This window comes from Sturnira hondurensis, unplaced genomic scaffold (assembly GCF_014824575.4).
Source record: "Sturnira hondurensis isolate 20B ecotype Veracruz unplaced genomic scaffold, ASM1482457v3 Scaffold0022908, whole genome shotgun sequence".
Classification (NCBI taxonomy): domain Eukaryota; kingdom Metazoa; phylum Chordata; class Mammalia; order Chiroptera; family Phyllostomidae; genus Sturnira; species Sturnira hondurensis.
Genome location: NW_028095539.1, coordinates 6,036,293 through 6,051,003, shown reverse-complemented (window position 1 = coordinate 6,051,003; position 14,711 = coordinate 6,036,293). Strand labels below are relative to the sequence as shown.

Here is a 14,711-nt window from a genome sequence, read left to right as displayed (position 1 = left end):
GAAAGGAACGTCGTCCCCTAGTGTCCTCATCTAAAAAACGGGGTGAAAATGTGTGCCTGCGGGGTCACTCTTGGAGCGCACCGCCACTGCGGGAGGTCTGGTCGGATGAGAGAACAGCCAGGGGCCCGGGCGCCCCAGGCGGGAAGGCGCGAGCGTGGCGCTCACAGCACCATCGCCGGCAGGTGGTGCGCGGCGGCCGCCGCGGCGGCGAGCGCAGGCGCGTGCGCGTGGGGCGCGGGCAGCGCGGGCGAGTGCGCCTGCAGCGCGGCGCTGGGCGGCCGGTGGCGCGCGCTTTTCTGGTGGGCACGCAGACCGGCCAGCTGTGAGTAGGCGCTCTGGCACACCTGGCACTTGTAGGGGCGCTCGCCCGTGTGCAGGCGCACGTGGTTCCGCAGTGTGGACGACTGGCTGAAGCGGCGGTTGCAAAAGCGGCAGACGAAGGGCTTATCCAGCGTGTGGATGCGCATGTGCGAGCGCAGGTTGCTGCGAGAGTTGAAGCCGCGGTGGCAGATGACGCAGCGCATGCGACCCGCGGTGCCCGCAGCCGAGTCCGCGGGATGGAAATCCTCTGGCCGCGAGGCCCGGGCCAAGAAGGAAGCGGGGAGGAGCCAAGGGGCAGGCGGGGATGGGGCAGAGAGCAGCCTCGTTAGAACCGCGCCCCCGAAACCCCGCACCCATGCCCCTCACACACCACGCTCCCCTTGCGCTCGCTCCTCTCGGGGATTCGGGGATCCACCGATATGCCCGCCTCTAATCGACTGGTGGTTCCTGGGCAACTGATGGGGAGCGCTGGCAAAGGAATGGGAGGGGCAGCAAGGGCCCCGAGGTCAGACCGGAGCTGACTCCAGACCATGCTGTGAAACTGGAGACTTAGTGGCTTGGCCTCACCAAGCCTCAACTTTCTCACCGGCAAAATGGGAGCCAACTACAACCTCACTGGGCACTGCAGGACTGCGGGAGATGATCACGAAAAACTGCCGGGTGCTTGGGGGCCTCAGCCCGCGCAGGGAAAGTGCCTGCCTCACAGTAGCCTTCCCTACGTAGAAGTAACTAATATACCCTCCCCACACACCCTAAAAAAAAAAAACCCTTTCGTTGATTCACCCCACAAACATTTACTGAGTGCCTTCTATGTGCCAGAGAATTCACGCCACTTCTCACCCCTGAAACAGAGGCAGTAACTGCATCACCCCAACGATCCCGCAGTGAGGACTAGAGATGTTACTGTGTGTAAGCATTAGCTGCAGAGTAGAGCCCCAGTCGACAAAACTCGTGGGCTTCAGAATCATCCTCTAAAGATAAGGATAATCAAATTGCACACGGATTTCCTGAGGACCCCGTGGGATAATACCTGTGACGCATTTAGCACAAAACGGGTCTCGAGCAAAAGGTCTCTGCCATGACAGCCAGGGTCCCTCTGATACACCTGGAGGCGACGTGGCCTGCCTTCATCCAACAGGTTGGCACCAGGGCCTGGTCTGTGCCAGGCCGGGCACCAGCCACAGAGCAGAGAAGGGTACAGAGTGCCAGCGCTTGAAGGGAGCTTAGAGAGCACCCTGCCCAACTTCCTTTCTTTAAAGATGGGGAAATAGGCCTGGCTGGTGTGGCTCAGTGGACTGAGTGCCAGCCTGTGAACTGAAAAGGTCGACAGTTCAATTCCCAGCCAGGGCACATGCCTAAGGGGTTGCCGGCCAAGTTCCCAGTTGAGAGTGTAGGAGAGGCGATGGATCGATGTGTCTCTCCCTCACTTTCTCCCTCTCTTTTCCTCTCTCTAAAAATAAATAATTTTTTAAAATGGGGAAACTGAGTCACAGAACCATTCCCAAGACTGCATGGCAGAACTGGGACTCTATCCAGGCTCCCACAGCCCCTCCTGCCAAACCCACGGCCTGTTCCTGCCAGGACACGCAGTGGCTCCAGAGGCACCAGCCTGCTCGGACCAGTTGGTCACACATGCTCAGCCATGGTGGAGAGTGAGCCAGGGTCCCCGAAAAGGCAGGAGCCTCCCCACCACAGGGGCACACATGCACACGCACACACTGGGTTCCACGGGTCCTTTGTCACCTGGACTCATTGGAGCACACCTACCATGCTTGTTCTTTTTCTGATCCTCCTCTAGTCCAGGCACACCGGGAATCCCCAGGAAGGTGTTGTGGGAGTTCCCGTACCACACCAGCAGCTCCTGGTCAGGGGGGATCATCTGCGGGGAAGGAGGCAAGTGGAGGTCAGGGAGGCCGTGGCGGGCAGAGCTCTGCATACCCCCTCAGTGCCAGGCGGCAGCTGTCCTGGCACCTGCCCTGGAGCTGCAAGCCGTCCCCAGCAAGCTGCACAAGCACAGGACACCCTGCAACGCTCTGCTCCCCTCTCCCTGCCCAGGCTTCTTGTCATCTGAAGGAACAGGGACACCTCCCAGCCACGCAAGTGCTCCCAAGTTGACGGCAACAGATCGGAAGCCTGACAGCAAGCAGAAGTAATGGATCAAAACCTAGAAAACGTTTCGTTTCTTATGGAGGGGAAGCAGTGCCAGCCAGCCCTTGGGTCTGCAGGGCTGAGCTGGGTGTTCCCGAGGAGTGTGGGTTAGGGGGACACCCCACGGTACTTGGCTACACCCTGCCTGAGCACGTTCTGGAAACAGCACCGTGTCACAGGCATCTCTCTGCCCACCGAGGGGCTCTCCTGGCCCAACGCTGGGCCACTCAGCCTCGAACAAAACTGGTCTTCAATGAAGTCCATTGTGCCGTTGTCCCAGGTCTGTGGCACAGAACTGCACAGATGGTGGCAGGGCTCTGCTGCTCCCAGGGAAGGATGCGCCCCCCAAAATAGCCATCGGGCGGGAAGGTCTGCAGGGACGACCCAGGGAGGCTGTGGAAGGCCTGCTCCCGGGTGGGGCTGACCGTAAACACCGCGCTCCGGGACATCTCGAGGGGCTCCCAGCCAGCTAGAACAAGTGACAGTGGGGATGGCCTGGACCCCAGAAGGGCCAGCTCTGGCACCCACCCCAGAGGTCACTCTCATCCACCCAGAGAAAGATGGACGCCCCTCAGGCACAGACAGCTTGTTTTCCTGGTGGGCCCTCTCTCAGTGACGCTCTCCGTTTGGGGGGATTCCATCTTGGGGTGTCTGACATCACAGCTGCGCAGGACCCTCCCTTGGCCTCTGTGGTCACAGCGAAGGCCCCAGGCCCCCACCACACTGGGCACCTGCTGCTGGTGCCTCTTCCTTCCTCTGGGCAGGGTCAGGAAGACCCTGGGACAGCCACCTGCACCCCCTGGAAGCAGAGAGGCGCAGAGAGAGGCGGGCGGCAGAAGGGATGTGTCAGGGGGCCCAGGGGACTGAATTCCCCTAAGACTCAGCCAGGGGTCAGTCACCGTGCCCCTTCTCAACAGGCCACACGGCCCAGTGCCTCATGCCAAGCCTCAGCGTGAGTGGGTGACAAGAAGCGGGGCAGAAGGTGCCCTGCCAGCTCGGACTGACAAGGTTTCAAAATGGAAGGACCAAGTGCTTCTGAAACCGGGAAAGCTGGGCGGGGCCTCGAAGACTGCAGGCGCCACAGCTGAAGGTTCCAGAGGCCTCCCTTTAAGACTCTGATTAAAAGTCACCTCCAACCATGTCCCAAGCCCTGGCTTCAACTTTCAGATGAAACCAAACATTTACCCACCGCACTTCCTCAAAAGCAACCAGCCCTGCATCAGGTGGTCAGAATGTGCTCCTTCCTGCAGGTCCCAGGGCTGCACAGGGTTGCAGCTCAGGACATGTTGGGGTTCACTCGGGCTCCCCACCTGTTGGGCCTGTGGCCTTAGGCAAGTCTCTGGGCCTCAGTTTCCCCAACCATAAAGCAGGCGTGGCACCGCGGCTCTGGCCTCACGGGCTGCTCGTGGGGGCGAGGTGGAGCCAGGCACACCCAGGGCTTTGCAGGATGGACGCACACGGGAGTTCATTATAACCTGCCCCCCAACCCCACCCCAGGTCAAGGGCCTCTCAGAGATGCTGGCTGCGATCTCCAGTGTATGGAGTCCCACAGCTACCCCAGCAGAGCCTGCGCTGTGGCTCCGGCCACTGGCACCATTAGCACCCAGGGCGACCAGAGGCTTTTCCTTCCCTTTCCAAAGAGAGCCCGGAGAGCTGGGCCCACAGACCCCAAAGACACTCCCCACCCACCTCCCCCCTCGGCGCCGCCATTTCCTGGCCCCATATCACCTCTCAGGGCACAGGCAGGCACGGGTGGTTCTGCCAGCCCCTGGGACAGTCACCCTGAGCTGCTTCTCCACCTGCAACCCGTGGTCTGGGAGTCCGACACCTGTCCACCTGGCCCTTTCGTGTGAACGGACAATGACAGTTCACATGAAACAAAACAACAACAAGAACCGTGATGAGCGAGGAGCTCCGGACCTGTGAGATCGCCCGAGGTTCGAATATTATCACCCGAACGGTCGCTGGGAGACTCTTTTTTAAGTTAACAGCTCGAGTACTAACTGTCTCAATGTGAGGGTGCATCACTTACTTACTCACCTTTTAAAAACGTACTAAAACTAGTTTTACTAAATTTAATTACAGCCCCGACGGGTGTGACTCAGTGGACTGAGCGCCGGCCTGTGAACCCAAGGGTCACGAGTTTGATTCCCAGTCAGGGCACATGCCTGGGTTGTGGGCCTGGTTCCCCGGTGAGGAGTACGTGAGAGGCAACCACACACTGATGTTTCTCTCCCTGTCTTTCTCCCTTCCTTCCCCTCTGTCTAAAAACATAAATAAAATCTTTATTTATTTTTTAAAGATTTTATTTACTTATGTTTAGAGAGAAGGGAAAGGAGGGAGAAAGACAGGGAGAGAAACATCGATGGGTGGTTGCCTCTCGCGCACCCCCTATTCGGAACCTGGCCTGCAACCCAGGCGTGTGCCCTGACTGGGAATCAAATCTTAAAACAAAATAAAGTAAGTAAAATAAAATGAATTACAAGGTTAAAACAGTGATGCAGAGCCGCGGACAAAAAGGCGCACACACAGAAGGGTGCGCGGTGAAAAAGAAGTCTCTCCCGCTCTGGGGGCGTCTTTCCCAGACAGGTCTGTCCTCCGACACCAGCACATGCTGACTCATGGCCCATGGGCAGTGGCGTGATATGGCGGAATGGCTTCCATTTTCCACATGAGGCCTCTGATTAAAAAATAATAATAACGCACCACTTTCCTACTACTTTTATATCAAGTGATAATAACAATAGAGAAGAAAGAAAATCTATTCAGAAGAACCCACTGGCACTGAGAATGACGCAGCGAGAAGCCAGACCGGACAAGCAGCCTCACCCGCCCTGAGGCTGGGAGCAGAATCTCCCTCCACCCCTCAGAGCCCTGGGAGGCCAGCGGCAGCCCCTGGCCCGACCTCTGTCTGCTCTCTGCCTGTTCCCAGCCACCGCTCATGCAACGACCTGGAGACCCAGACCAGGAGACCAGAGGAGAACCGGCGGCCTCCTCCCTAAGGTCCTGGTATCATTGTCCAGAGGCCCCAGCCAATCACCTGGGAGCCAAGGACAGCCGCAGGCCCCCCGCAGGCCCCCCAGTCCCCTCACAGGCGCTGCTTCTTTATGGCCAACACTGCAGTCTGGCCCCGGCTGGGCTCTGCACTGGGGCTCAGAGAACCAGAGTCAGCTGTTTGTTCGCTTCTCTGGGAGCAGCGGTGGGCTCGGGACATGCCATAAACCCAGCAGTTCCCACGCAGCTGATCTCCACACCCTAAAACCCACATCACCCAGACCGGGGTGCGGGGTGGGGCGCAGGACAGCAGCGTCTGAGTCTTTCGTTGACAAGGCACACGGTCTCTCACAGCATGCTTCCTAACCCTCCCCGTCGGCCCACGAGGTTTGTGCTGCTCCATTTCCATCTCTGAATTTGTATTGTACATGGAAATGATGGGGACCGGGGCTCGTTTTCCTAATACAAATTCATGCCACGCTCTCGCACGCGTCCCCAGGAGGCTGAGCGGCCCGCCCCATCCCTGGGCGGTGCAGAGGCACCAGTCCAGAAGGACCTCAGTGTCATCTGGATGGGTATCAATTTCCACTGCGCCGCAGATGTCCCGACACACCAATTAATAGAGTTCCAGCAAACAGCTATTGGCCAGGGAGGCCCCACGGCCCGGCGACCACAGGCTCTGCTCCGGGGCTGGACAGGCTGGGTTCAGATCCAGCTCAGTCCCCTCCCACCATCCCCCTGACCCGAGGCTTCGTCCTGGTTGTTAAAACTGGGGCGGTGATGGAGAGCACTCCTAGGGCCGAGAGGGTTCTGTGTCCAGAGAGTCCCTAAGCCCTAGCCCGCAGCCGGCCTGTGGTGAGTGCTCACTCGGAGGACGGCGTTGCTAATGCCGAGTTGCTAATATTGCTTATGGATAATCAGAGCGCCGGGACTGCGCCCCGCAGTGAACAAGATGAAGGAAAACAGTGCTTGTCCTCATAAGGCCAACAGAAGGAGGGACGGGGCTATGGGGCTCTGAGCGAGGGGGAATAAAACTGAACTGCCTAAAACAAGAAGGAAAATAGCAAAAAGAAAAGACCACATTTCCAAAACAGTAATTTGCCATAAAAAAAAAGGAGGGTGGGGAAAAAACTGGGAATTTTCCTCCCAGTTCCCAAACCCAAAACCGTCCCAATTTACCCCGCATCCTTTGGGCTGAGAGTTGGAGGCAAACGGCCTGGCTCCCCGGGGGAGCTGGCTTTGTTTTTCTGGGAGAACTGGGTCCATCTGCTCCCCCCTCAACCCAGCCGCACTCAACATTTAGCTCCTACTTGCTAGGGGCCGGGAACTTTCCAGAAGCATCATTGTAGGCAGTAAATTCTTCCTGGTTGAAGTGAGCAAGACAGGCACCCGGAAGAGCATGGCAGTGGTCACAGCCAGACGCAGAGCAGGCCTGGGTTTCCCCGCCGACTGGCTGGCCTCTGTCTCTGTTTATTCCACTCACTGAGGAAAAACCCTCCTTCCCATTTTTTGGGCAAGTAATGGGGTCACTGTTATGAAATACAAATAGTTGTGAGTGACAGAAAAATCAGGAAAAGAGATCACGCAGGGCCTTTCTGCGGCTAGCTCACGCAGCAGCACGGAACAGACAGCTGAGCCCTGCAGAGGCGGCTGGGGGCCAGTGCGGCGGTTCCTTCTGGTCCGGCTGCGAAGGGCCGCCTGGGCGCAGGCCTCAGACCTGCTGTGTGGCAGTCACGCGCCCAGGGCCCACTCCCTGGGGTGGGTGGGACCCGATATGGCAACACAACTTGAGAAAACTGTCACCACAGAAAAACGTACCTGGCTTCACTCATTAAAAATAAAAGGGGTGATGTTTTGCATTTCCTTGCCCCTCCCTCGGTCCCGTCTCCCCAGACTCACTGGCTCTCTGAAGGGGGGGTGGGTATCTCCAGGCCGATGGTTGCGTCTGTCTACCAATATCACATGTGATAGGATTCCCCCTCCATCTTCTTTGATCAACTTAAATTCCTGATTGAACGTAGATGGCTTTTTGAAAATTTTGTAAGCCCAGGTCCCTCCTTAAAGCTATTCTTCAGCTCCCTTGCCTCCGGCTCTGAGTTCCTGTCTAAATGTCTGCTGATGTTTCCAGGCTGCATTCAGCTGTCAGCCAGCAGGACGGGAGCCGGAGCACATGGCAGTGAGACTCAGCCCCCGCCACCCCATGCACCTGCCCGGGGCCAGGAGCCCTTCTGCCCAAATCATGCCGGCATGGCCAGTCGGTCTCCCCCGTGTGTGTGTGTGTGTGTGTGTGTGTGTCTGCGTGGGAGGGACAGCGTGACTGTGTGCCCCCCACTCATCTGTGTCTGGATGGCTGGGTAGCGGTGCACACGCGGGAGCCTGTGTGTGAGGCTGAGATGGGGAGGGGAAGGGTCTGGAGAATGCTCTCCATCAGAAGCGCAGCTCGGCCACACCTGAGGCCTATTCTAAGATGTTGGGGTGGGGCGTGGGGAGCCCTTACTCCTGCAGGCTGTTAGCCTTGCTGGGTGGTCATGGGAGCCACCCCTGTCCTGGGCCACCGTCCATCCTCCCGTGACACTGCCTCACGCCATGCCCCCCTGCCCAGAACTCCAGGGCAGGAATGCTTGCCTATCCTTATTCTCCACCTCCTGCTCCTCCCAGTGTTCCCCCACCCCTCAGCTGGGACCCACTACCGACCACCCCAGGCAAATGCCATTCTGGGGTCATCCCTCAGAGACTCTGGTTAGTTTGGGACAATCCGACCTCAATTCCAGATGCTGCTCGGCCCCGGTGCCCCTCAGGCCTCGGGTGGACTGGGGCTCTGAGTCCCGGGGACAAAACGGAGTGTGGACTAACAAGAAGACATTCCCTGAGTCTGGAGAGGCTCCCTTAGACCACCCGAAAGTCTCAACCAAGCCCAGCCCCACCTCGAGGGGGGCCAGGCCTCTGCCCACCTGCAAGCAGAAGCGTGAGGTCAGGGCAGGTGTGGGGGGAACAGCCCCACCCTTGCACAGCGCACTCGTGGGCAACCTGCCACCGGGGGTGAGGGCAGGGGTGGACAGCTCACTGTCCTGGGCCAGATGCTGAGCAAATTTCCTGCCAGCAGACACTGTTCAGCTGCCAACACTCAGTGGCAGGCAGCTCCTCCCCAAACACTGTGAGCTCGTCTGCCTCCGCCCAAGCATCTCCGTCTCCCACCTCCCTGCACCTCATGCCTGGGCCTGGCTTTGCTCCCCAGACCATGGGATGTGGCATGGATCTGCCTGCACCCTCTCCCTTTCTCTCTCCTCTGTGGAGCTCCCCCAGCACAGGCGCCAGCATGCACATGGTCCCCGATGCCCCGTCAGAGCTCCTGAGTCTGCCTGCCACCGGCTGAGATCCAGGATCCACGCCTGTAAACGGCAGCGACCGCAGAGCACTCCCTTGCAGATTGAATACGTGAGGCTCCAATAGGATACCGTGTATACAGCCTCCAGGAGAAGCTTGACATCCAGGGAGATCAGTATGTGACAGTGGAGACTCGAGTCATGCCCCACATGCCATCAGTGCCTGGCACTTGCAGAACGAGGGACAACGCACAACTGAAAGGGAGCGGGCACAGCACCCCACTCGCCCCCAAAGGCTTGCTCTGGGCTGCCTTCCCGTGTCTTGCTCTCTGTATCTCTGTGGCTTCTGAACCCCGGGACACCCTCAGCAGCCACCCAGGGACCTCACTGCAGAGGTGCACAGGAGTCTCAACGGCATTGTGCCAGAAGGTGCCTCCTTCCCGACCTGCAGCAGGAAGCTCACCTCACAGTCAGGCTCCTGGAGACTGTGGTGCACGGGCCTCAGACCGACCTACGGCCTGGGCAGCCAGCTGGGCCTGTGCCAATGCCACTCTGTCCGCTGCCCCCCGTGGCCACCCCCTGCTCCCCACACCGCAGCACGCACACTCACCTCGATGGCCTTGTAGAAGATGCTGGTGCCAATCTGGACGACCTCCAGGTTCTGCTCCTGCTCATTACGTGCGCACTTGATGTAGGTCATCCAGCTTCGGTGGTCCTCCTGGCTGGCATCGATAAAGTAGCGCACTGTGCCATCCTCATTGAACACCTGGGCACAGGTGAATCAGAGCTGTGTCAGGTGTGGCACCTGGGCCCAGCCCCAGGCCCCCATGCCAGGCGCATCCACACACTCTCTCTCCATCCTCACACCAGTGCCTGGAAGTGGACATGGCTCTTATCATCTCCGTTTTCCAACTGAGGAAAGAGGCTCCCAGTGGTGCTGGGACTTGCCTGAGGCCAGCCGGCTAGAGGCGGCCCATAGCGAGTCGGCCTATAGGGTCCCACAGGCTCCCTCTTGCTGTCGTGTCTCCCCATGCCCCCCCCATGCCCGGAAGAAAGGGGCCTCCGAGGGATCACTGATGAGACACAGCAGCACCCAGCCAGCTCTCGGGGGTGCACAGGTGCTCCCCAGGGCTGTGGGGAGCACAGGCCAGAACCGGAACCAGGTGCAAGGGGCCTGGAGAGGTAAAGCTGGCTCCCTGGGCACCTGGCCCAGCTTGAGCCCCTTTGTGGGAGCTGCCAAGGATATCCAGGGGTCAAAGTGGACCCCAACTTCCAAACACAGCCACTGGCTTGGCCTCCGGGGAGGGAGGAGATGGGGCAGTGTTTGCCTCTGGGCTCCTGGAGGGGTGGGGTCTGCGGGTGGGAGCTGGGCCGAAGCGCCACCCCAGGAGAGGTGAAATGAGAATAGGGACCTCACCTGGCCCTGCAGGGTGAGAGGCCCAAGGCAAGAAGTGCTTTGGGGACAGCTCTGTCCTCAGGGTGGCCCTCCCTGGCACCTGGCACTGTTTGGGGGGAGGAGGACCAGAAGGCCTGGGAGGAAGCCTCTGTGAGCTTCAGTTTCCTTCTCTGAACCGCGAATGGTAACTGGTGGGGTCAGCGAGATACTCCCGCAGAAGGCGCCGGCTCAGGGCTGACTCCGGGAAGGGGCCGGGCTCGCCATTTCCAGCGCCATGATTCTTCCTGGGCGGAGAGGCGGGTTCCTCCTGCTTTCTCCGTCCCGCCACCCTCCCGCTGGGCCAGGGCTGACTTTGGGGGACTTTCCTTGCTGCTTGGGGGTGAAGGGGAAATGCAAGGGGGTGGCTGGGAAGTGGGTCCCAGCCCTCTCTCCGTGGGACTCTGGGCAAGAGACCTGGTCTGTCCAGGTCAGACTTCCTAGACTCGGCCAGAGGAAAGCGGGTCACATTTTTCTGAATGAACCCGCAGGGACCCAGCCGCACAGGCCGGAAGGGCCGCGGCTCCCGCGAGCGCGGAAGCCGCCGCAGCGGCGGGAGGTCCCGCCCGCCGAAGCCCTCTCCCGCAGCCGGGCCTACCTCCCACATGAGGTTGTTGTTCTTGCAGATGTCCACGTGCTCCGGGGCGATGACCCGGCCCGTGAAGGGGCCCATCTCGGCGCCCGCCTTGATCCACGTCTTGGAGAAGATGCCGAGGCCCTCGCCGGGGATGGAACTCTGCGCGATGATCACCTCCGCCGGCAGCACCAGGCTAGACAGCTTCTGCACCTCTGCGCACGCAGGGGCCGGGAGACCGCGTCAGGGCCCGAGGACCCCGCCGGGCTGCCCACCGACCAATCCCCCCCACCGTGGCTCCCGTATGTCTGCGCGGGGGGCTGGGGGCTGTTTGCCAGCCAGGAACCCTCCGTGCCCTTGAAGGCGCTGCTTTGGGGCTTATTTCTAGGAGACTTTTTTGTTTCCACGAATTCTCAGAGCACCCACAGTTTCCTCTACCCTCCACCCGGGAAAAGTTTAAGAATGACTGAGCCGACCACAGTGAGTGGTTTTACAAACGGGTAAACTGCGACCAGCCCCCCAGGAGGCGATGACCAAGCAGAGATTCCTCCCAGTTCCGTTTTGGGTTCTTCTGCCGGTCACGCCCATCACTCCGGTCACTCGGACGGCGCTCGCTGCGCATCTGGGAGGGAGCACCAGACGCTGCCGGAGGCCCCTGGGTGCGGCCGGGCGCTCTGACTTCCTCTGGGGCGCTCCCGGGATGAGCAGGCAGCACTGGGTACAGACTTCGGACTCCGAGCCCACCGGGGGCTCAAAAGACTCTGCGCTCTCTGTGTGCCCAGGACGCGCGGGAAGGCAAGAAGGGCGGCTCCCGGACGCAGGTGAGCCCTGCAGTCACCTCTCTGGGCCTGGAAGAGCTGGGGGCAGCCCGCAGTCCCTGGGGGTCCCCCCGCCGGGCCTGGCGATGGGTGTGGGAGCGGCCAGACGCGCAGGGGCCGCCTCCATGTCTTACAAGGTTCCCCTCTAAGCTACCTGGGAAAATACCCGGCGAGCGGGGCAGCTGAAAGAGGGGGTTAAACGGTGTCCGTTGCAGCGCAGCCGGCAATTTGTCACGCTGTTAAAGTGATTGCATTCATTCGGCTCCATTCGAAAGAAATCGCTAATTCTAAATTCATTAGCCCTGGAAGGATGCTGTAGCAGTAAATTGTAGCTCAATGCGGAGGGGACTTGTTTAAAAGGGGCCGAGGAATTCCCCTTACAAAAAGGGGGGATTAGATGGTTGACATAGCGCGAATGGAAGTGGGATTAGTGGGCACGGTGAATTAAGAGAGGAACAGAAATCGTAAAGGGGGAAGAGAGGGCGACGCGCAGAGATGCCAGCGCGGGGGAAAGATATTGTTTGCGGGTTGATGAATGAGGAATAAGAACTTGAGACATCTTAAAGAAAAGAAACTTTTCTCGCTCTCTTTCTCGCCCTCTCTCCGCGGCTTTTTCTCCGCGGCCGCCCGCCCTCCGCCCCCTCCCCAGCCCCTGCTGCCTTTTAAAGTTCTTGGTTTAAGTGGGAACTTTCGCAGGTCAACCCCAAGTTAACTAAATGAATTTAAAACCCCTTCTTTTTGAGTCAACTGCTATTACACGCCTAGTAAGGCTTTAAATGCCAGGAACCCGCCGGCTCAAAGGGGTGAGGGGCGGGCGGGGGAGCGCCGGGCCGCGGGGTCGGCAGCCCGGGCGCTGAGATCCTTCTGCGAGCCGCAGGGTGGTGAGCGGTCCCCCGCCATGCCCGGGCTGGGCTGCTTGCGCCCGGGCTGGGCTTGCGGGAAACTGAGGCGCACCGAGCTTCTGGAACGCCCGAGTTGGCACCAGCAGCTTCGAAACCCCGGCTCCCGCCGCAGCCCGCGCGGAGACAGGCGGGGAAGAATCCGGGGCGGGCCGGAGGAACGGACGCTGCCAGCCTCGACGGCGCGACTCACCGCCGGAGAAGGACTGCGCCAGGACTTCGGCGGTGAAGGCGGTCTTGGGGCTGGCGTGGTGGTTCTTGTCCTCGAAGAGCTGCTCGCCCAGCACGTTGCGCCAGCGACCGTAGAGGAAGCTGTGTAGGATGTCGGAGGTGATGACCTCGGCCAGCGCCAGCCCCGGCGCCTTCAGCCCGGTCTTGAGCACCAGGGCCTCCGCCGGGAGCACCGAGCCCATCATGGGCGGCCCGGGACTTGCCGGCGCCGGGGGACGGCCGGCCGGGCAGACTCGGGGAGGTGTCGGGCGAGAGGCGAGCAGAGGAGCGAGAGAAGAGGGCTGGGAGGCTCGCGGAGCCGGGAGAGGCGCGGGGGCAGGATGAGGACGCAGGAGGGCGGCGAGGGGATGGCTGGGGGGAACACGGACGAGGGGGAGCGAGGCCGAGAGGAAGAGGTGGAGAAAGCGGCGGGGATGGCAGCCGAGGCGCGGGTGGGGGCGGAGGCGGGTGCGGGTGCGGGGGGTGCGGCGCGGGAGGCTGCCGAGAAACGGCGGCGGCGAGGAGCTCTCCGGCGCGCTCTCGCCGCTCGCACACCCGGCCCGGACGGTCTTCGCCTTGGCAAAATCTCAGCGCCTTTATAGGAGCCTCAGTGACCCTCCTAATTGGTTATTAATGACGCCCTGACGTCGGAGGACAGACTTGTCCCCGGCCCGGCTCGAGGCGCCTTAGCCGCCGCAGCTCCCCATTCGCTCCTCCCGCCCCTCCCCGGCCCTTCCTCCCTCCTCCTCTTCCTCCTCCTCTCCCCTTGGGAAGCGCCGAGCGGGGAGGGAGGCCCAGCCCGCCGCCCGGAAAGGCGGGGACGGAGCTGAGGAGGGGGCTCAGCGAGGCTCGCTCGGACCCCAGGGACTGGACTGCGCAGGAGGAGACGCTGGCCTCGGGCCCCGCAGGCCCCCAGCTCACCCACGGTCCCAGGCCGGACCTGCGCTCATCACCCCCGCCCGGACGGGTTCCAAGCTCTTAGGCTCGACCCTGGGCTCCAGCCTCGGGCTGTGTAGTCTCCCCGGAACCCGCAGACCCCCGCCGGCGGTACTGGGCTGCGCAGACGGCGCTTCGCTTCAAACGGGCTGCTCCAGCCACCCGCTCGCGGCTCACAGCCGGGTGGGAAACTCTCCCGGGGGCGAGGGGCGCCGCGTGGCCGGGCTGCGGCCGCCGTCGGGGCCGGGCCGGCACTCGCAGGGCTTCGTGGGCGATGGGCTCCTGGCCTTAGGCGGCCCGCTCGGGGTCGGGAAGGACGGGCCGAAACCCACACTAGTCGTGGGTGGCTCCGAAAGCCTTCCCTGCCCAATACAGGGGAGATGGAGAGAGGCCCTCGGACTGCACTAAGTGGGAGCAGCCGCATCCGAGAGCGACCCGCTCGGAAACCGCAGGGAGTCCCGGGCCAGGCCTCCGTGCGCACTGCGCTGGAGACTCGAGGTTCCCGGCTCCTCCGCTCATTTGCTACCTAGAGAAACCCGTTGCGTTCCCGCGCTTCTTCCTTCTTGTCTCCTACCTCTTTCTTCTCCGACCTCCACGTTCTCCCCCTTCCTCCCCACTTCCGCACCCGCCTCCCGCCAGCAGACTTTTCTGCTGGGAGGTTCCAAGGCACCGGACCGCCAGCGTGATCTGTCTCAGGGAGCTGCTGAACCCACGGCCAGGGAGGAAAGGCCAGGGCCTCCCCCCAGGCATTGCTGCCTCCCGGAGTTAGCCTCAGGTCCCTGACTGCAGCCCAGAACAGGGACGGCAGCGCAGGGTCGCTTCCCAGACCCGCCGAACTGCTCATCCAGTTTCCCCACCCCTGTTATTTCAGATACCGTTGACCGAACTGGGTCAGCTGGAGGAAGCCGACTGCCTAAGTCTTCTCCGCGGGGTGGAGGCTCGGGTTGGGGGGGGGGGCGCAAGGGACCCGGCCCTCCCACAAAGAGTCATTGTCCTCAGGCACTGGGCGAGGAGCTCGCTCCCCCGTGGGGGTCCGGCCTTTGCTAAGCCAGCCTC

At 61.2% G+C, this 14,711-nt stretch overlaps 1 protein-coding gene across 1 annotated transcript; it reads right to left on the bottom strand.

Annotated features, from left to right (window-relative positions):
* Nucleotides 1-161: 161 nt before the first annotated feature.
* On the bottom strand, nt 162-12,925 carry PRDM12 (PR/SET domain 12). Its single transcript, XM_037037032.1, has 5 exons — nt 12,703-12,925; nt 10,817-11,007; nt 9,397-9,552; nt 2,089-2,200; nt 162-568 (listed from the first exon to the last, which is right to left on the bottom strand). The coding sequence occupies exons 1-5, from the start codon at nt 12,923-12,925 to the stop codon at nt 162-164; spliced, it is 1,089 nt and encodes a 362-aa protein (XP_036892927.1).
* Nucleotides 12,926-14,711: the final 1,786 nt, after the last annotated feature.